The following is a 22,701-nucleotide window of genomic DNA, read 5'->3' on the forward strand; positions in this document are numbered from 1 at the left end:
ATTAAACAATCAGATGTTCTAATATTATTTTCAGTTCATTACAGTGTATGGCACACATTAAGTACTTAATAATTTTTGATTGAGGACAGAAAGAAAAGACTTACCTCTTCAAAAAGTCTTAGCAACAAAATTTCTAACAGCAAAAAAGTTTAAAACAAATAACATATCCCAAGATTGGAGAATGGCTAAAGAAACTGAGGAATATGAATTGAATGGGCGCTAGTGTGCTAAAGAATTATGAGTATGTAGAATTCTGAAGAACATGGAATGACCAACACGAAGTGATACAGAATGGAAAAAAAACAACAATCCAAAAGAATGTTAACACACTGACTACCACTGCGCAAATGCAGACATTAAACAGCAATTAATATCAGGTCAAATACATTAAATAATGTTGACACTAAATTGCTCAGATGAAAGTACACACCCTTTCCTGTAACAGTCAACTAGGAAAGTAAAAACTGGTATGTACTATTAATAGCATTCACTCTTTTAAATGGGGTTTTGCCTTATAATTCGTAGGGATTAGACTTTAAAGATGATTGTTTATGAGTTTGTAGAGGACAGGTTGGTTGTGTCAAAACCAAAATGTATCAATTAATAGCAATTCTTTAAAAGAAGATGAAAATAATCAGGACTTCAATATTACAAAAGTATACTAATCTTCACGGAGACCCTAAAGTGTACTGAAAAGGACTAAGTAAGCAGTGATCTACCAAATTTTGTATAATGAAAAAATGTCTTATCTAATACATATATGTGTGTGTGTATGTGTGTGAATACGTATAGATATATATTTATATATAAAATCTTGTAAGAAAACTTACAAGAAGCTCCTCTAGTTAGGTAAGGAAGGCCTTTACTATGGCAGTCCTATATAGGATTTCAAATAAAGTGATCTCTTTTTCTCCTCTTATCAAACATGTTTTAAGGAGGTACCACCAACCCATGGTAAATAAACACAGTCAGAATGCAGGAAAGACCTCAAAGACAATTCTGTTGTTGTTGATTTTTTTTCCTTTTCATTCAAATCCTTTGGTTTAGACCAAAATTGCTCTGAAGTTAAAACATCAATTTGGTGGAGAGGAAGGGAGTGGAGAGGTAGGAAGTAGAAAGAAAGGAAGGAAAACAGCATGATATAATGAAAAGACTATTGTAGTTGGAGTCTGAAGGTCTAGGATTAGGTTCAAATCAGTTAAACTCTCAGGGCTTCTATTTGCCTGATCTAGGTGCTTTGTAATCTTAAAGAAATCAGGAGTGAAAGGAAAGAGAGAATTTTATGGAAGGAGAGAACTAGGACAGCATTTAAAGGAAAGGAAGATTTGGGTTATCCTTTGGATTTCTTGTTTTCAGGTCTGAGGAGATTTCACATATTTAGAGGCCCCAGTATATACATGAGTAATGAAAGGAGGAAGAATGATTGCTAGATCAAGATTCACACAGGAGAGAGGGGAGGGAGTCAAGAGTAGTAGAAGTTGGCTGTTAAAAGAAGGTTTTTGTCCTCTACCAGAAGTTCTTGACCTGGGATCAATGGTTAGATTTCAAGGGGTCCTAAACTTGGAACTTTGAATATTTGGAGGAAAATTACAATATAATTAATTTCCTTTGTAATCCTATGTATTTTTTATTTTATGCATTTAAAAATACTACTCTGAGAAGAATCTGGCTTTACCAAATTGTCAAAGGAATTTATCATACACACACATACAAGCATACATGCAAATTTGCATGTGCATAATCATGCATGCAGACCCAGAAAAACCCCTTTCCTAAGCCAATGGTTCTCAAACACTAAAAAAAAATTTTTTTTTTGCTTATAACAGTATGTTTTCCTATGAGAAACAGAAGCAAACAAAATGTTTAAATAAAAATGAAGACAAGTTTCTGGATTATATAGTCAGACCTCCAAATCTATTTCTTGGGCCTCTCTATTCCCTACTCATTTGTCATCTTACTTTATTTCCCCAGGACTTGATTTCAAGAGAAACTTTGAATCTCTCTAGATAGAGCATCTATTAAGATTTTTTCCTAACCCCAAGTTAGTAAGACAAAAAGATGGGTAAGAGATTTCTTAGTAAATGCAGCAGAAATTAAGCACACTCTAGCCAGAAAGAATGGAAATAGAGGAAGTTGACATCATGGCCCCAGACTTCCCAGGACAGACAACAGATTCAGAGCCAGAAGAGATCTTAGTGGTCATCTAGTCTAACACATTTATTTTACCAATAATATTGAGATTCCAGAGAAATACTTGCCCAGTGTCAGACAGGCTTCATTGGTAGTGAGAAAGTCAAACCTAAGTCTTCTGACTCCAAGTCTTTTCAATGTACCTCTATACAAACTTGAATAAAATAATTTCCTAATATCGAGGTAAGGGCTCCTTACTACATGAGAATAAAATGGAAACAGGGAGTGATAAAAGAAAAGCAAAACTTTGTGGGATTTTGTACATACACAGAACACTGGTCCTGCAGGACTTTGGAGAAAGAATCAGGAAATTAGATTCCAAAAGAGTGGTAGGAGTTCTCCAAAGATAATTTTTTCTAAGTTAAGACTAATTTGGAAGATTAACAACTTCACCTTCTCTTATTTCAGATCTGATCTTCCCCAAGACATGCATATGTGTGCCTTCATCTCCTTTATTGCCAGTATGGAACTGAGGGATCAGAGACAGGGAGTAGACCTGTGATTCCAATGGTATGAGGAATTCTCAGGAGAGGAAACTCCATCTATTAAATGCAAGTTGATACTTTCTCTACAAGTTAGAATTGCCCAAGTTAAATGAGCTGCCAAAGGCCACATATCTGAAATGTCAAAGACAAGACTTGAACAAAATTGAATTTTTTTCGTATTTGAGCATCTTTTAGAGAGACCCCTCTGGAAGAGGGATGTCAAATTCCCTGTTCACGCTCTGCAAGCTGCCTGCTGCAAAACTTCTGAACTAGATTAAAATGTATTGGAAAATGTTAAATAAAATAAAGATACAAATGCCACATAATATTAACATGTGGTCTTCTAAGTCAATATATAGCCTGCAGAGTTTCTATTTGTATTTGATACCAGTCCTCTAGAATACCAAGAATCTAGTGTTATCTCAACTCAGATAATGGGAGGGATTTGGGTTTGGGGATTTGTTTGTTTTTTTAATTTCATTCAGATTGAAGGGGATTGAAGAGAGAGATCATTTGAGAACAAAGGAAACCATTGAGATATATCAAGATATAGGATAGAGAAATGGATACTGTGAGTTACTCCTTATCAGAGGAAAGGCTTGAATCCCCTGGACTGCAGTCAGAGAGTCTTCCAAAAGGAATTAGAAAATTACTATTCATGTTCTTTCTAGATAACTCCTCAAAATGGACAGATTGATGATGCAATAATCTGTCAACAAACATTCACTATTGTTTGTCCTTTGTTCTCAAAGAGCACCATGACGTCAGTAAGTGATGCCAAGGAATACGAGTAAATTGGACAAGTAAATTTATCTGAGGGAGGGCAGGACAAGGTCACTTGCCTCATTTTCCCCTCCAGAGCCATCTGGAGCCAGTGTCAAGATATAGATCAAGATGAATGGAGATGGCCCTCCATTAACACTGTGCTAAGTAATGATGGTACAAACAAAAACAAAAAGACAATTTCTATTCTCAAGACGCTCATTGTCTAATGGGGAAGACAACATAAATACAACTATATACACAATAGACACAGAGGGAAGGTTCTAACTTGAGGGGAATGGGGAAAAAACTTCACCAGGATAGTAAGATTTTAACTGGAATTTGAAGGAAGTCAGGAAGCAGAGAAAAAAAGTAATATCAACTCTAGTCATACAAGTATCTGAAGAAAGGGAAGCTACAAAGACATAAAAAGTTGAAGACCTTCTAATTACACAAGGAAGAGAGTAGTCAAATGAATATCAGTCATAGCCAATCCACCTATTTTGCCAGCTATGCAAAGCTTTTATGTAAATAATCTACACATTAATTGAAAAAAATGCTTGATGAGGGCATGACAAGGGAATAGGCAAGCTTTCACAAGCTATATTCCATAGTAGACCTTATCTGTACATCTAGACAACTGAAAGAACAAGAAAGATAAATAGTTCATCATACTGATTTTATCTGAACTACAACAAAGTATCTGATTCAGTTGAATAAAACAGTCCTAAAGGTTTTCCTTTAGAAATATGATTACATGCTTGGCAAAATCCATTCTTATTCTTTGAAAAGATGCAACAACAAAGATAATTTTGTTCCATTACCCCAAGTATATTAATATAAATCAAGGCATGACAAGAAATATACTTGCCAAAATTTTTCACCATTATCATGAAGAAGGTCCAGTGCAGAATCCAAATAAAAAGAATCCTTATAGTTGGTGAGACCCTACAGGTGCTCCTGTTTTATAGGTGAGATTATGTAGACTGAAACCCCAGAATACCACAGAGTCTCATAAATTAGATCTATATTCATTCAAAAGAGTTTGGGCTATCCATTAAGTAAAAAAAAAAAAAAAGGATTAAAAATATCCATAATCTGGAAGGAGGAGACCAATTACTATGATGACAATTAATATTGTAAAGAAACACTTTGAAGGACTTAAAACCTCTGATCAAAGTAGTAACCAACAAGTATTCCAGTGATGATGAAGTGTGTTACTCCTGAATGCTGAATGATAGAATCAAAGTATAAAATGAGACATACAATTTTGAACGTGTTAATTAAATTCAATAAGTGTCAGAGGAAGGATTTTAATTAAAGACTTCCAGAGTCCAAGCCTAGCATTCCATCTACTATATCATGTAGCCAGTAGCTTTCAAAAGAATACAAGTTACATGCTGAAAAAGTGATTCAAAATAACAATAATCAACAGAGAAAAGTTAATTAAAACAACTCTGATGAATCCTCTCATCAGTAAAAAATCATGTTAGTTTCCCAGGATCTGTATATTAAGTTCAGGCATGGGAATATGTTCTATACTTGAATTTGTGGTGTTGAAAAACTCTGAATTTATAAACATCACATGCATTAAAACTCAAATCTATCCAAATAAATTCTGAGTATGTATGTCTTCATAGCTTGCTGCTCAGATAACAGGTAGTCAGTTTATTCATAATTTTAAAATAATTAAATTATAATTTTATTCCCTTTCCTAATAGCAGAGGCATAGGATTGAGATCAGGAAGGGACCACAGTAATCATTTGGTCTAATCTTCTCATTTTACAGAAAGGGAAACTAAAACCTATCATTTTCCCCATTTCCTTGACTTATTAATCATATGATAGGTTATCATCTTGCTATTTAGCTATCTTCAAAGGTGTCTGTCACCCTATATGGCAGGAGTCAATGAAATAAACAACAGATTGGGAGTTTCTTTTAAACTCTTAAAAAATCCATTAAACTCTTCAAAGAAAAATATTCTTGACTATGAAATAAATAATAACATCCTATAGTTTAGAATCTGAATGAGAGCAGAAAAAAAAATCTAAAAATTAATCTTCTAATTAAGGGCTAATTCCTCAATAGGGTAATCTTTTTAAAGGCAAGGCCTATCTTATTTATCTAAATCTGCATGTCCACTTCTTAGCACAGTTTCTGTCTAAGTAAGCACTTTTAATAAATATTCTAAGTATCTAACTATAAAAAGAAATTCCAGACTAAAGAAAAATTTTTCCATTGGATAAATGGAAAGTTCTATATTGCAGACAGATTAGATAGGTAGATAGACAGACATACAGACTGATATAACTATTAACAAGCATTTATTAAGAAAGCCTACTTACTACTTTTTTGCCATGCACAATGCTAGGTGCTAGAGATCCAAAGTTAAAAGTGCAAAACTCTCTCAAGGATCTCACATTCTCACACAAATCATAGTATTCAGTAAACCACAATTATAATAGTATTTGTCAAACTGTGAAGTTTTCTTTCTTTCTTAAAGTCATTGGTAATAAAGGCCGGAGAACTCTCCAGCAACACAGCCAGACAGAAAGATACAGTCTTGTGCCACTTATTATTTACCTCTGAATTCTGTTCCAGATTGTATGAAATATTAACAGTTAAAGGCTTAAATTAGTTTATATTTACCCTAGAGATTGGTCTGAGAACAAATAAGGTTGAGATTTGAATTTTAGGTCTTTCTACTACTCCTCTTTAATCCAACAATGTTCACTTGTTTACCATCAGGTCAAGTAAAACTGCCTGTGTGCAACAAGGCAAGATGAGGACAAAAACCTGCTGCAGGTTGTTTATAAAGCTACAGCAGAGGCAGACAGTAATCACAAAGGTTAGCAAGGATTAACTGATCCAGGCCAAAGATCTGAAGAACACCAGGTGGACTTACTTTATAAATAAATCAGTTGTGGACGAACAGTTCCTTCTCTTTTCTAAAGAGAGAGAAATGTAGGACAGAGGTCTACTTTGTCCCCTGAAAAAAAAAAATCACTTATGGAGAAAAGACCCATTTTTGCCAAAGTCAAATAAGTGGGGGAGGCTTGTTTATGGCCTCATCTTTATCTTCTGAAAGTCATCTGTAAAATGCTAGGTCTTCCCTCTGAGACTGGCTCCAATTTATTCTTCCTACATCATTTGTACTTAGTTATTAATATGTTATCCTTCCTCACTGAGGGAAGAGCATGTCTTCACCTTTATTTGCATTATCAGTACTTAGCACTGTGGCTGATATATAGTGGACACTTGATAAATGCAAGGAAGAAGCTAACAAATGACTTTAAAGGAAATAGAGACAAAACAAAGAGAACTCTTTCTGGGTTTTTTAGCAGTGAAGAGGATGAAAGGTATAATGTCTCCAAGAAATGTAAGGATCAAGAAAAGTGTGTGTATGGGGGGGAGGGGTAATTGAAAGAGAATTAATGATAGATATGTATACATATACATATATAAACAAAAATGCACACATATATACATACACATATTTGTTTCAGATGGTAGCCATCTCTAAGATGGGGTGAAAAGAGAAAAAAATAAAAGGAACTTACATGATAACTTTATTATATATTTAAAAGGAATAACAAGTTGTACATAATAGAACTGCAATTTCAAGTGCATCTTTTTAAATTATATAATATTATGAAAATGCTTAATTTATTCCATAAATTGAAAATAAAACAAAATTTTTTAAATATATTGAAAAAGGATATTGAATATAATTGGTAGTAGGAAATGTGACTGAAGAATAGACTGGAGATAAAACAAAGTAATGAATCACAGAATCATTGAATTTTTTAACTGGAAGGGAATTAAGTGGTTAACTGGGGGGGGGGGGGGGGGAATCCCTATAATGTACTTGATAAATCATTTTCTTAAATTGCAGTTGTCTCTTAACTGATATCCCTCCCTCAAGACTCTTTCCCCACCAATCTCTACACAGCTGCCAGAAGGAGGGTTGGAGAGTTGACAATCTAAATTTTCTATGTGACCATTTGCACTTCAGAAATAAGCAAATCATACAAATCAGTGTTTGATTTGTAGCTTTTTTTTTTTTTTTGATTGTCTAGGGTTAACAAAGTGATAGAGAAGATGTCAATGATGCAGATTTAAATTAAAATCAAATCTTGCATTTTTGGTGAGCTAGTTGTTAAATATTTACCAAGCATACTCTTGCCTAATGCACAGCAGACCATTTCACCAATATGCTCAATAAACTCCAGTAGTTTTCTATTTGCCTAATGGATCAAATACAAATCCCTCTGGGTGGCATTTAAAGATTGTCCCAATCTGGCCCCAGCCTGCCTTTCCAAATTTATTACAAATTACTCCCTTTAAAGCTTTCTACATTCCTACCAAACTGGTCTTCTTGCTGTTTTCACTTAGAACATTCCGCCTAGATCTCTTTGCCTTTGTACAGATTGTCTCCCCTCTAACCCTTACCTCCCCCACTTCATTCATCTCTACCTCTTAGAATTTTTAGCTTGTTTCACCCATAACTCAAACAATCACTTCTGTGTTTTCTAGCTCTCCAATCTTTTCTCCTGGAAATTACCCTGCATTTACTTTGTTTATATTATACATGCACATTTTCTGCAATAGAATATAAACTTCAGTAAAGCAGAGCCTGTTTTCTAGCACATATTAGGTCCATTGTTAGTTGACTAATGGATTGACTAGTCATCTAGCTTGTGCTTGAAAAGTGCCTCTAGAGGCAAGTCTATTCAATTTTTTGATAGTTTTCATGATCAGGTTTTTCTTAACATGAAGCCTTAATTCTTCCTCTTTTCAGACCTTTCCAGACATCAACATCAGGATTCTATTGCAGTCCCATCCTTGAACTTCCTTCACAGCTGAGTCTTCTCACCTTGGAGTCACCTCCAAAAAGTAAACCAAGCAAAAAGTTCATCTGTTCTTAGGATCACAAGGTCCAAAGAAAGATATGGACAATAGTGTTGCTCTACCACCAACTTCTCAAAGGAGAAGGCAAGAAGTAATTTTCTGGACTAAATACCAAAAACCCCTTATTATTATCTGCATTGGAGGAATAATAGTTGTAAGTGGATTAATTATTTTCATACTTGCTGCTGTTGGCTACATTTCTGAAAAATTCTTCTTAAGATCATCTACTTTTTGCTTTGGCTTCTCTGCTATGGCTTTTGGAATAATAATGATGATTTTCATAGAAGAAAGAGATTTTTTGAGACCTTTAAGAGTTGCCCCGCAGAATTCAACCCACACCTCTGCCTAATGTAACCTTTTGATGCCAGTTGAAAAAAAAAGTTCCAGCATGAAGTCTTAAATATTAAAATTGTCAATTTTAAAATAAATATTTTACTCTTTAACATCAAAAAAAAAATCCAAAGAACAAAAAAACATGCTGGTCTCTTTCTCTCTGTACTGAGTTCCTCCAAATGCCTCTTGACTTTCCAGACAACAACATTATATCTTGTGATAGGTAACTTCTTGTAAACAGGACATCCAGTTTAAGATATCTAAATATGTAAGACTAGGGTCCAGAAATGAGATTAAGGCTAGGCAAGTAGATACAAGAGTCATTGGTATAGAAATGATAATCAAAACTATGAGTAAGATAGAAGAGAAAAGAGACCAGGAAGAAGCCTTGAGGTTAGTGGGACTGACCTGAAGAATAAATGATACTGAGAAGTATCAAAGAAGAATCAAGAGATAAAAAAGTATCAAAGAGAGATCAAGAAAATCAAGATGAAGATTGAGAAAAGGTCATTAGTAATTTTAGAGAGCAGTTTCAGTTGAATGATGAGGTTAGAAACCAGACTACAATTGAAAAGAGTGAAAACAAAAGAGATACTGATTGTAGACAGCTCTCCCAAGATTAGCCACTAAAGGAAGGAAAAATGTCACAGGGATAACTGAATCAAAGTGAAGGTGTTTTGAGGATGAGGTTGCAGCTGGTTTGTTTTTGTGGATAGAACCTCAGTATCACATATTCACATAAGATGAGGTAAGATGGTTAGTTTTCATTATCAGTCATGCAAGAAAAGTTTTGTCTATTGGATTTGGAAAGTGGAGGAAGAAAATGGATAAGAGCAGACACTTTCATTCTAAACAGGAGGAGGGGGTAGGAAAAAAATCCTGAACCAAAGGCATTCTTCCAAAATCCTTCTGTTTATAGAGACAATTCTACTGTCCTTCTGAAGTAGTAAACTCCACAACTCATCAACCTAACTGAATATTCAAAATAAATTCTAGCCTTTTTTTTTTTTTGACACTTTTCTAAATCTTTTTTCTCCCTGAGGCAATTGGGGTTAAGTGACTTGCCCAGGGTCACACAGCTAGGATTGTATTAAGTGTCTGAGACTAGATTTGAACTCAGATCCTCCTGATTCAGGGCTGGTGCTCTATCTACTGTGCCACCTAGCTGTCCCAATCTTGTCTTTTGTTATACAAGTGAAATCAAAACCAGTGAGGCAGGAGAGAAAACTTCCTGCTGAACCATATACCTCAAAACTACCTTTGAAGAAGAAATAGAAATGCATCATTAGTGCCTTATAGATTTTTAATTGCCTTTCTTCTCTATCAAAATAATGGGAAAGGCAATAAATAAATAAATGGATAAATAGATAAAGAAAGATAGAGAAGAAAGAAAGAAAGAAAGAAAGAAAGAAAGAAAGAAAGAAAGAAAGAAAGAAAGAAAGAAAGAAAGAAAGAAAGAAAGAAAGAAAGAAAGAAAGAAAGAAAAAGAAAGAATAGCTAGACGATAGCTAAAGTACTACATAAAGTGGAGGACTACTGATGTGGAAGATTGCACATATTATCAGTCATAACTGATACCTTGGCAAGTTTTATTGAATTACTTTCATTTTCTCTTCTTTCTTTTAATTCTTTGTTATAAGAGAATATTCACTGATTATGGAAGATAGAAAGAATATGTTTAAAAAATGTGAAGTCATAACAGAATAAACAAAATGTTTTTAATAATAAGTAAATATAAACAAAAAGGCCTGTATAATTCTCATCTTCTTAATTCCCAAGATCCAGACCTTGGATTTCTCAAGGAGATTAAATAGTATTTCAGAATAAAGGTCAGTATGCAAGACTTGGATTTAACAATAATAATAATAATAAGGTGTATTATTGCTCTTAATGCTTACAAGCCCTTGCAATTCACATGATTTACAGGCCAATTTTTCTCTTTGAGTGCTAAATAGGTCTGAGTGGTTATTATTATTCTTCGATTCCTATTTCAATGCCTCATTTTTTAAAATTCATTTATTTTTACAGGTATTTATAATCTGTCTGTCCCACTGTTCTTCCTCCCCTTTACCCTTGTCCCACCCTTCAACCCCAATTGAACATCAACAACAAAAACTTCATAAATATGAATAGGATAACAAATTTCCACATTGGACATGCCTGAAAATATGGCTTTCTCTACTCCAATGCTTCATTGTAATAGGTAATCCTGGGTTCTCAAATGTGACACTAGGAAAGAGCATGTTTTGGAAGATCCTACCATAAGGGAAAGGTTGATGAGCTTTAGCGCTCTCATCATCACAAAAATGACCTAATGACATTCAAGGAAGTCAATGATAAAAAACAAGTCCATATAAATGGAAAAATATTGATATCAGCATTTTTGATGGCAGCAAAGACCTTGAAACAAAGTAAATACCCACTGTTGAGGAATTTTTGTCATTTCTGACTCTTTATGACCCTATTTTTTCACAGCCAAGATACTAGAGTAGTTTGCCATTTCCCTCTCCAGATCATTTTACAGATGAGGAAATTGAAGCAAACAGGGTTAAGTGACTTGCCCAGAGTCACACAATTACCAAGTGTCTCTCTGGAAGTGAACTCAGGAAAATGAATATTACCAGCTCCAGGCCTGGTAGTAGTAGCCTAGCCACTTTGCCACTTTCAGAATAGCTAAACATATTGTAATACATGAATATAACAATATGACTGGGCTATAAAAAACAACAAATATGATAGAAAGATCAGGGAAACAGATGAACCAATGCAGACTTAAATTAACAGAGCCAAGAAAACAATATATTCATTGACTACAAATGTGAATAGGAAGAACAGCAACCACAAAGTTACAAAAAACAAAGATGGTTTCAAAGAAGATCTAGGAAAAAGACCTCTTCTTCTTCCCTTCCCCAATTCCTTTGCAGAGGTGAGAGGTCCATTGGGAGGAAATGATATCTATTTTCAGATATTAAAATATATATATTGATGACTTTGGTTTTTTTTCTTTTTTTCTTTTAAAAAAAAATATCACTAAAAGGAATGACTGAAAGGGACTGGCAATGTTTAAAAAAAAAAAAAAAAGATATAAACAAAAATGTATTTAAAAAAAAAAAAAAAGGACTAGCCTCACCAAGTAAAAGGGGTTCTTGACCAGCCTGAGTAATGGTGAGCATAAGGGAAAGAAGATTTTCCATTGAAATAATAACTCTTGAGGGTAAGCAGCTGGCCCTGGTCTGAAGGGAAGGTTCATACATGGGTGTGAATCCTTGTTCAGTTACTGATTATAGTCATGACCTGGGATAAATCAGTTCATTTCTCTGGATTTCAGTTTCTAAAATGAGGGTATTAAGGTAAAATTAGGGTAAAAGGGTATCTTAGAAATCTCTTCCGGCTATTAAACTATGATTCATTACTTATCTCCTTAGTCATAGAAGAATCACTATTCATGGAGGGAATATTCACAGTCAACAAACAAACAAAAACCACATCTTACAAGCAGAGATACTCTAGGGTTCTTAAAAATGTGTTGTATTATTGCACACTTTAACTGACATAGGGCTAATCTCATAAGGCAGAGCTCTGAAACAAGATTATGGTACAAATAATATTACAAACCCACCATGATGAAATTTCATATGTATTATGAATTAGGGAATAAAATAAGCATTAATATAGTACAAGTCAGGCACTATGCTAAGCACCTTAATATATATTATCTATTTGATCCTCATAATAACAATTAGGTAGTTATTATTATACCTGTTTTACAATAGAGGAAATTAAGATATGTAAGCTAAGTGACAATACAACTAGGAAATTTCTCAGGCTGTTTTTGAACTCAAGTCTTTTTGACTATGGGCCCAGCCCTTTATTAATTTTTTTTAGAAACTTCCTCTAGGGATAATCAGGGATTTTTAGAACCAAGAAAACATGATAAGTTTTGCCCCTGAAACAAATAAGTTGTGTGACTGTGAGCATGTCAGTGCTCAAGGTAACTTTTTGAGACTAAATTGCAGAGAAGCTCAACAACTTGTATCGTAGAGAGAATTTCTTCATCTGAGAACGCCCTATGCCAATGAAATCACAAGCCCAACCCCTGTTCAGGTCCCTATGAATGAGGGAGTGAGAAGACTGGACATAATGGACAGACAGGACGTCAGTTAAAATCCTGCCTCTGACACTGCTGGTTGTATGGTGATACCCAAGGCACTTATCCCCTAAATACCCTCCAGACAGCTCTCTCAGGTTATAAATTACAAAGCAGCTGAAAATATGTTTTGAGACAGGGAAACTTTTCCCAGATAGTTCCCTATAAAACAAAACAAAACAAAACACTCACAGCCCTCCACCTCCTCCCAAAAACTGACGAGCCAATGAGGATATTATTCAGAAATAAAAACACTCAATTTTCCTCAAACTCAAGTTTATACTGCTCCTGAAAAGTGACTAGGACTATCTATGAGCATTTACCCATGATACCAAACTCAGTAAACTGTATTTCCAGAGGCAGACAGTCCACTTTCTGGACTCCCTTTCCCTAGAAAAAAGACAAAGTACAGCAAGTGTAACATAAAACCAATCCCAACGGACACTCAAATAGAGCTTTGAGGTTAACACAGCAAAAAAAGCAAAAACAAAAACAAAAACAAACTCCTAAGAGCCCATACCTATGTCATAGAGCTGTCATTATTCCCATTTTATAGATAAGGAAACGGGCTCAAAGACTTACCCAACTTCCCAGGGGCTAATTGAACTATGATCTTCAAATCTTTCTTACAAAACACCAAACTTCTTACTACATTAATCTTTTTCTTTTCTTTTTTTTTAAACTGGACCTGGAGTTCATCGATTAAAGGAATTTGCAGATTCTCTATAACAATGCAATTCTGCAACTGTTCTGCAATTTGTCATCTTAAGTGTTAATTGCCTGAGATGATTACAAGCACATAACTAGGGTCAAATTAGGTAGCAATATTTTTTTTTCTACTTCATAGTATTTTTTTCTCTACTTCATAGTATTTTTTTCTCAATTACTATCCTAAGGATAGTTTTCAGCATTCAGTTTTCTAAGTTTTTTGAATTCCAAATTTATCTCCTTCCCTCTCTCCCTTCCCTAAGACTGAAAGCAATTAAATTAAGTTTATAAATGTATATTCATATTTCTACATTAGTCACGTTGTGAAAGAAGAATCAGAACAAAAGGGGGGGGGGAATATAAGAAAGAAAAGACAAAAGTAAAAAGTGAAAATGGTATGCTTTAATCTACAATTAGACCTTTCTCTGGATATAGAGTCCATCATGAATCTTTTGGAATTGTCTTGGATCATTGTATATCCTTAAGAGCTAAATCGATCATAATTGATCATCATATGATCTTGCTGTTACTGTGGACAATGTTCTCCGGTTCTGCTCACTTCACTCAGCATCAGTTCATTTAAGTCTTTCCATGTTTTTTTTTTTTTTTTTTTTTTTTTTCTGAAATTAAGTCTGCTCATCATTTCATATAGCACAATAATATTCTATTACATTTTTCATACCACAATTTATTCAGCCGCAAGCAGCAGTATTTTAAATCCTACCTAATCCACTATGCATGGCTGTCTCATTCCCTAATGTATAAGAAAATCCACAGCCAGGAACAGGATTTGTGTTTTTTGTTTTTGTTTTTTTTTTTTTTAGTAAGGGAACACCCTCCCTGGATTAGAAAATTCCTTTACTCAATTCAAGTCAGTATCTTCTATACAATTTATAATCTTAAAGAAGGCATTCCTTAACTATGTCATACACCCTTTTGGTAATCTGGTGAAGCCTAGAGACCCCTTTTCAGAATGTCTTTCAATGCATAAAATAAGATATGCAAAATTACTAAAAAAAATTACGTTGAAATCCAGTTATTAAAGTTATTTAGTTGTAGGTTTTTTTTTTTTTTTTAAGTTTATTGCCCCAAGTTTAAAAGGTTCAGTTTAGGGTTTGTTCTAATTAATTATAATAAACATTACCCTAATTAGTAATACAGCTAAATTCTCATCACGAAGAATGTTTTGCACTGAAATATTATATATTTCTATATTCCAATGAATGGCCTTTTAAAATTCTCTGTAGCCTTATTTGAGTATAAGGAACAGAGTTTAGCCTAAATATCATTCATTCAAACATAATAAAAAATTAACTCCATATTTCTGGCATCACAAAAGAGGGAGAACAAAGTTTAGCTATAGTCAACGGACCTCTCACAGAGCTCTGTGCTTGTCCGATTTCACTTTCAAGTTGCAATTTATGAAATTTTTTCCACCTCAACCATCCTAATTACTTCAATCAAATCCATCTAAATTTTCAAATTATTCAACAAAACAAGACCCAAGATGCAGAAGGAAGCAATAGAATGAAAAAAAAAACAAAAAAAAAAAAAACCCTACCTACTTCTCCCAGGAGTGTCTTTAAAGGACTCCTTTTTCCTTTCTTTTGCATTTATAAAGAGATTAAAGGGATCTTAAGAGTTAACTAGCCGGATCTCCTTGTTTTTGCAAACGAAGAAGCTGGCCCCCATAAGTGAAAGGGTTTAAAAAATATTTTCACACTTGATTCTAAAAATTAGGTAATTTCTAGCCATCAATTAACTAAAACTCAATTTTTAGGTACTCATTACAAGCTAAGTATAAAAACTACAAAGACAAAGTTAGCTTCTCTGGAGCTAACATTCCATTGGGAAAACAATGAATTAAAAAATATATATATTCTAATCTGACGGAGAGGACTAGTAAATGCCCCAGTCTAGGAAGATGGAACTTGATCTAAACTTTGAGGGTAACAAAAGATTCTATTAGGGAGAGACAAGGATTTAGGAGAAGTTTGTTAGTGTTTATCCTTCATTCTCGAAGAGGAGCAGGACATCTGGGAGGTGATGTCATGATTAGCAAAAGAACTGGATTTAAGTGAGGGAGGGCTGTTCAAGGTCACCTGCCTCACTTTCCCCTACATAGATATCTAGGTCCAAGGGGAAGATATAGATCCGGGAGACTTTAGATGGCCTTAGAGGCATTGGGATTTCTTAACCTTTTAAAACTAAGCCACTCTCAATCAGTGATTAAGACTAAGGTAACAAATGAGGCAAAAAATGACCTCTTTTACCCTGTTCTAAAAAAAAAAAAAAAAAAAAAAATCAATCTGGAAAGGGAAGAGTCTGTTTCCAGGAAGACAAACAGAAGATCATAGATAAAGCGTCCTTGTATAAGGAAAAACAAAAACAGCTAGTTTGATTGGACCATAAGGTATATGAAAGTAGGTACCCAGAATCAGGTTACAAATTTGTTCATTTGTTTCTGTTGTGTCCAACTCGTCATGAATTCATTTGGGGATTTCTTGGCAAAGATTCTGGAGGAGTTTGCCACTTCCTTCTCCAGTCAAGAAGAATTTATTAGGTGGTGCTTGCTGTGTGCCAGACACTGTGCTAAGATCTGGAAATACAAATACAAGTAGAAAGAAAGACTCTTGGTCCTCAAAGAACTTATGCTTTAATGGAGAAAGACAACACATTAAAAAAAAGAAAGTTGAAAGAGGGAGAATGATAAGTAAGATAAATGATTTATAGGGAAAATCCAGAAAACAAACAGGAGAGAAATGAGACATGGCTAGCCTGGGCACCCTCCTTAAATACTTGCCATTCAGGGAAGAAACAGCCAATCAGTTAGTGGTCACAGGATAGAATGGTACTTTTAATTTTTTTTTTAATTTAATAGTCTTTTATTTACAGGTTATATGTATGAGTAACTTTACAGCATTGACAATTGCCAAAACCTCTTGTTCCAATTTTTCCCCTCTTTCCCCCCATCTCCTCCCCCAGATGGCAGGATGACCAGTAGATGTTAAATATATTAAAATATAAATTAGATACACAATAAGTATACATGACCAAACCGTTATTTTGCTGTACAAAAAGAATCGGACTCTGAAATATTGTACTATTAGCCTGTGAAGGAAATCCAAAATGCAAGTGGGCAAAAATATAGGGATTGGGAATTCAATGTAATGGTTTTCAGTCATCTCCCAGAGTTCTTTCACTGGGAGTAGCTGGTTTAGTTCAGAATGGTACTTTTAATATGTAGATTTCAAATACAGAGTGAGCTTCAAGATGAAAATCTGGGGCATAGATGTAGAATCTCACATATAAAAAGACACTTTTTAAAAATTTTTGTGGATTTTTTTTTTTCCTTTATGCTTTATAATAAGAGATAGCCTTCTGGCTGAGAACTATAAATAAAGTTTTACATTTACACACTCACATACATATACATATACATTTATATATACATATATATGTAAAAACAATTACTTTAAATAGAAAAGAAAGTCCAGTTACCAAAAGACAATAATCACACATTATTATTGTATTGTGGGCCTTATTCATTATACTGCAAGCCTTACCACTGTCTAGGCAAGAGGATTAACCATTTGGAGAAAGGAGAAATTCCTCATCCTGACTCCCTATAAATGCTCCTTATCTTGCTCCAAGGTTTTCTCAAATTGAAGGGGCCCAGAATGTGTTTGCAATTTAAATTTTTTCAAGGCCAGTATCTGATTCTTTTTGGAATTTGTCCTAAACCAATTCATTCTCTGAATGCTCTATAAAATCTTATATTGCACTCTAGAAACTTAATTATATGTTATTAAAAGGATTGATTCCTAGGGAGAAAATGAAGTTTAAACAATAGAATAAGTTGAAAAGACTTTTATGAATAATATTACATATAAAAATAAACATGGCATTGACTGTCAGCTTTTTGCTTTTGAGTTGAGTTTTTGTTGTTGGGTTTTTTATTTGAGGGTAAGTTTTGTTTTGTTTTGTTTTGTTTCTAAGCTAACTTTATGCTTTTATATTTGTTGCTACCTTCTTCATCAGTGCAGATTTCAACTCATCCGCATTTTCTCATCCCTGACCATTTTTTCTCCATTTCTCTCCATAAATCCTCCATAAAAGTAATTTTCTAGCATACCCGAAGTCCACTTCTGAACCTTTTTGATAATTTATAGACAGTGATAGCTGGATGGGTTCACTGGAAATAAGCTGGGCATGAAGTCTGGAAAGTCTGTGTTTAAATTTGATCTCAGACACTTACTAGCTATGTGATACTTGGCAAAGTGACTTTATTTTTTGCTTCAGTTTTCTCAACGGTAAAATGAGAATAACAATAACATCTACGTCAAAGAGTTGTTATGAAAATCAAATGACGTAATATTTGCAAAGCACTTAACATAGTCTGACACATAGTATACACAATATAAAATATCCCTTTTTGAAAAACATTTCATGGACATCATGTAATATTAATTCAGTTAGGATAAAACAGAAATGAAATCTGTGAGACCTAACAAGTAGATTCCAGTTAAGAAAACTATTTGGAAAATAGTGCCTTTGATTTAACAAAGACAATTATATTGCAGTGAATGAATGAATAATAATTTTTTCAATTAATTTAATTGCTTATTATGTACCAAGCCCTAAGAATGTAAACAAGAAAATTAAGACCTCTGTAGTTGGACAGATTTCTTCAGAAGTCTATTAAAGCAATAATCCATATTTAATCTATAATCTAATTAGAGCATAATCAAGAAATTATGCTCATGAAACCTGGAAATCCAGACCCACCAACACAAGAAGGTTTTTTTTTCTTAATCTTGCAGAAAAAAAAATGAAAACCATGTATTTATATATGGATATTAGGATATACAAGCAATATTTTGTACACATATTTACATATACAATAGCTCTCAAGAACCTCATCCTCCTATTGTGAGCATTTGACACATAAAAGCTCCAGAAAAGTGAAAAGTAGTCATTTGCAAAAATGCTTTCCAATTGGGACCTTAGCAGTCTCCAACAACAACAGCAGATCTTGCCTAAAGGTGAACATAATTAAGCGAATTTAGATGGTATCTAAAGGCAGCCCCGGGGCCATGTAAAGAAGGTGATAGAGCCAGGAAAAAGAGGACATATAAGACACATAGTGTTGTCAGTAGACCGGGTCCAAGGTTCTGTAGATTTAAATCAGCAGGTCAAATGACAGCCCAGGGATATTCTAGACATAGAATTAGAGAAATTGAGAGCATCTTATGGAAACAATGGCAGGAAAAATAATAAAGAAGGGGAAGAAGAAGGAAAAGACTATCATGCCACTCAACCGATATGAACCTAGAGGAATCTCAAATATTCCCCCCCCCCCCCAAACAAACATCTCAGTAAAGATTTCACATAGAATGAAGGAGGAAGAAAACAAAGTCAATCCTATTTCCCTATGTCTAGGCAATCCAGGGTGATTTTTCTAATTCATCATCAATAGTTATATAAATAGAAATCTTTATAGGCGTCCATTCTTATGAGAAGCAGCTTGGGACAGTAGAGAGAGACTTATGAGTCAAGAAGACTTAATTCTTCTGACATATTCTGACTGGTTGCTTAAATCTAAATCTCCTGTGACCTCATGCAATTCTCTAAGCAACACAATAGTTAAAAATAGTCAAGAGTAAAGGTAGTTTCTGCAAAGGGAGCTCCCTACACTGAAGAAATTACAGGTGCAAAATAATTATATATGTAGACATATATATTAGGGATTAAATATACAAATGCATTCATACCTACAGTAATTCAAGGAGAAAAATGTCTGTTATTTGTGTGGCTGGATTTCCAGGCTTCGGAGCATACCTTGTCAATTAATTAAATTATGAGTTATTGCTTTAATTGACCTCTGAAGAAATTCATCTATTTTTTTTCTTGTGGTTAGTTTTACAGTGGGCACACACACCAAGTAAGGGAGCTAGTGCTAATTCATGGAGTTGAAGGAAATCTTAAATTTACAAATGAGGAAACCGAGACCAAGATAATTTAAGTGAGTTGCCCATGATCACAGTTTGAAACAGCAGAGAAATCATTCCATGATACCACATTTCAGAACTTTTACCAAGTAATATATTAATATTTAGTTTGACTACTCTTAATATGTGTTTTGGGAGAAGAGAAAGCAATTCCAGAGAGTTGAGTGTAATAATAGTGTACTCAAATCATGGGATTTGAACCCGTCTTCTGACTCCAAATCAGGGCATCTCTCCACTGTTCCATTCTGATTAACTCAAAGTAAAATAAATGTAAACTGAATTTCGAATTCAAAGCAAGCAAATTTTCCATCAGCCTTAGAATTAGTATTTCTTGAAATAAGTGAGCACCGGCTTAATTTAAAATTTACAATCCGCAGTTTACAATCTGCTTAGTGTTGCAGAGACACTTGCAATTCCTTAAGATCTTCCCAGACCCCAGAATGAACGCGCTTCCTGCTAAAAAAGATCCCAGCGTGGGAACTCGAGACCCGGGTACCTTTCTTTCTTCCTTCCCCCTCTTTTTCTCTCCTCCTTCCCTCCCGAGCTTTGCAGATACTCGCTGAAAAACACCAAGTTGAGCAGGAGATCTGCAAAGGTAGGAGGAGAAGAGCGTTTCCTCCGGTTGAGTTACTCCCAATCAGAGAAGCGCCCCGACGTGAAGCCAGCTGGGGATGCAAACCCAACCCTCCCCAAGTCCTCCTTCCTCCCAGCTCACATTTGCTCTCCAAGTCCCGGGGATTACCTCGCGCTGAACTCTCATCACGTCAGGGGGATCCAAGTTTCTCTCTAGATTGGTATGATGCGCAGGGTAGAGGAAGTTCTGCCGGACTGGAAGCTTGCCACTTCCCTCTGAGCCTCCTCCTTCTTCCAGCGGAGAAACCAGAGCAATCCTGAATTAACCGAGATTCCTACCTCCAGGACTCTCTGCACCTGCAGTCAGCTTCCTTCTGGAACTTGTCTCCACACGCAAAGAGAACAGTGCCTTTTCTTTCAGATTTCTTGAAGCTCTTCTGAACTTCAAAATCCTTGATTCCTCCCCGTCCGTCCCTCCCCTTTCCCCTTACACCTCCCTGAGCCCTTCCCAGTGTACCCCCGCCTTCGGGATTTTCTCCAGTAATTGCTATTCTCAATCTTGTCCTCCTTCCTGGAACCTGGCTCTGGCCAAGAGTTCTTAATCTTTTTGTATGTCATGGACCTCTTTGGCAGTCTGATGAAGCCTAGGGGATTCCAGAATCAGAAACGTTGCCTGCATTAATAAATTAAGGAAATACTAAATTTCAGTTAGAGAAGAAAACAAAAGTCAGTTTCTCCCATTCAGTTTCACGTAGCCCTTGAAATCTACCCATAGTTAAGAACTCCAGGTTAACACCTGCATCTCAGTTCCTCAGGTATGGACAGATATCGTCACCAATCTTCTCGTATCTCCTTCTTCCTCTGTCTACCCAGATTTCCCCAGTTGGCCTGGGGCTGCCTCTGTATGTCATCCACAACTTTCTTCTATTTACCTTCAGGCTCGAAAAATTAATGAGGAGGGAGACTGAAAAGGTCTCTCTTCAAAAGTAAAGGACACAAATAATCAAATACTCCTTTTCACTGTGTTCCACCCAAACAACATTCATTATGAGTTGGCTGTGTTCTCTTGGACTCCTTTGCCCCTAAATTGTAATCAATTGTGAAGGTGTTGAGAGTTTCTATAGTGCACTGGATCTGGAATCAGAGACTTGGATTCAAACCACACACTTGTTAGCTGGGTAACCCATAGGCAAGTCAACTATAAAATGAAGCTTTAAAATCTGTTAAATATGCTGTATACTATTCCATGGCACCATTCCCCAGTCATGCCTTTGTCTTTCTTTACCTCCCAAAGGTTGAGTCTGAGCCCTTTACCAGATCATTTGATCCTCACCATTGATCAGTCAATCAGTTAGTTCTTTATGATCCCATTTGGGGTTTTCTTGGCAAAGACATTAGAATCATTTGCCATTTCCTTCTCCAACTCATTTTAGAGAGGAGGAGACTGAGGCAACCAGGATTAGGTGACTTGGCTAATAAGTAAGTGTCTGAAGCTGAATTTGAATCCAGAGCTAGTCTATCTTCTGTGCCTTTTAGCTGCTTGTGGCCTTGATGAATTCCTCTTCCCGGTCAAATTCCCTCAACAGATGCTTCCTCATTCATAACATTCCATTTCCAACTCCAACCCTTTTCACAGGCTGCCTCCTTTGTCTGAAGTTCACCCCCTCTTAATGTTTGTTGCTTTTTGGAATCCTCAGATCCTTTCAAAGCTTAATACATCCCATATGAAGCCTTCTCTGACCACCACAAGAGATTCTAGTACCCCCAAGAAAATACTTTTTTATTTACTGTGTATATGTATTTTTATTTTTTTTTAACATTTCCCCACTCTGCAGTCCAACAGAATGGAAACAGATTGCTCTATTTTTCTTTGTATCCCTCTGACCCCAGCACAATATTTGGAATACAGTGGAATAATAAATACTTGTTGAGAGGTTTGGCTCTTGTTAATGCTGTAAAGTTACCCATACATATAACCTGTAAATAAAAGGCTATTAAATAAATAAAAAATAAAAAAATACTTGTTGATTGATTGTTCATAGTAGATACATGGTAAATGCTTGCTGAATTTTTTTTCTCTCACTTTAAATGTAGGTCAAAGAAATTTGCTGCAGACTTCTATTCTGATGCAGTTTTCGAGCACCAGTATAGTACAAACAAAAGGACTATTTTTTAAAATCATTTTTTAAATAAATTCTACAAGGCAGCTAAGTGGTATAATGGACAGAGTACCAGCCCAGGAGTCAAAAGGACCTGAATTCTAATTCACTTAACTAGCTGTATGACCCTGATCAAGTCACTTTACTCTGGTTGCCACCAAAAACAAAATAAACTGTGACAAAGGTAAATTGATCTTCTTTATAATGTAAAAAAAAAAAAAAAAAAAAAAAAAAACTATTTACATTTAAGTCATCTTCTTTTTTCATCATATCTTTTTATACTTAAAAAAAATGCTTCTTAAAATCATTTCAAGGTTTTTCCATTATGGAGATAATGAAATTCTCCTCTTACAATGTTATGGGAAATCAAATGTAGGTAAGACTTCATAATATATCATATTCCAATTGATGAGGTCCTGAA

The 22,701-nt window shown here is 35.0% G+C and overlaps 1 protein-coding gene across 2 annotated transcripts in view; it reads right to left on the reverse strand.

Moving 5' to 3' along the window:
* TRPM6 (transient receptor potential cation channel subfamily M member 6) overlaps window positions 1–20,579 on the reverse strand; it is a 161,102-nt gene extending 140,523 nt beyond the window's left edge. The window contains exon 1 of one of the 2 annotated variants that reach the window (XM_031939567.1): window positions 20,291–20,579. In XM_031939567.1, coding sequence (XP_031795427.1) covers window positions 20,291–20,308 — 18 coding nt within the window. In that variant the 5' untranslated portion in view covers window positions 20,309–20,579. The remainder of the gene's footprint in view (window positions 1–20,290) is intronic. The other variant, XM_031939578.1, reaches the window with a different exon arrangement.
* Between the last annotated feature and the right edge of the window lie 2,122 nt (window positions 20,580–22,701).

The sequence above is a fragment of the Sarcophilus harrisii genome, chromosome 1 (genome assembly GCF_902635505.1).
Source record: "Sarcophilus harrisii chromosome 1, mSarHar1.11, whole genome shotgun sequence".
In the NCBI taxonomy this organism is placed as follows: Eukaryota; Metazoa; Chordata; class Mammalia; order Dasyuromorphia; family Dasyuridae; genus Sarcophilus; species Sarcophilus harrisii.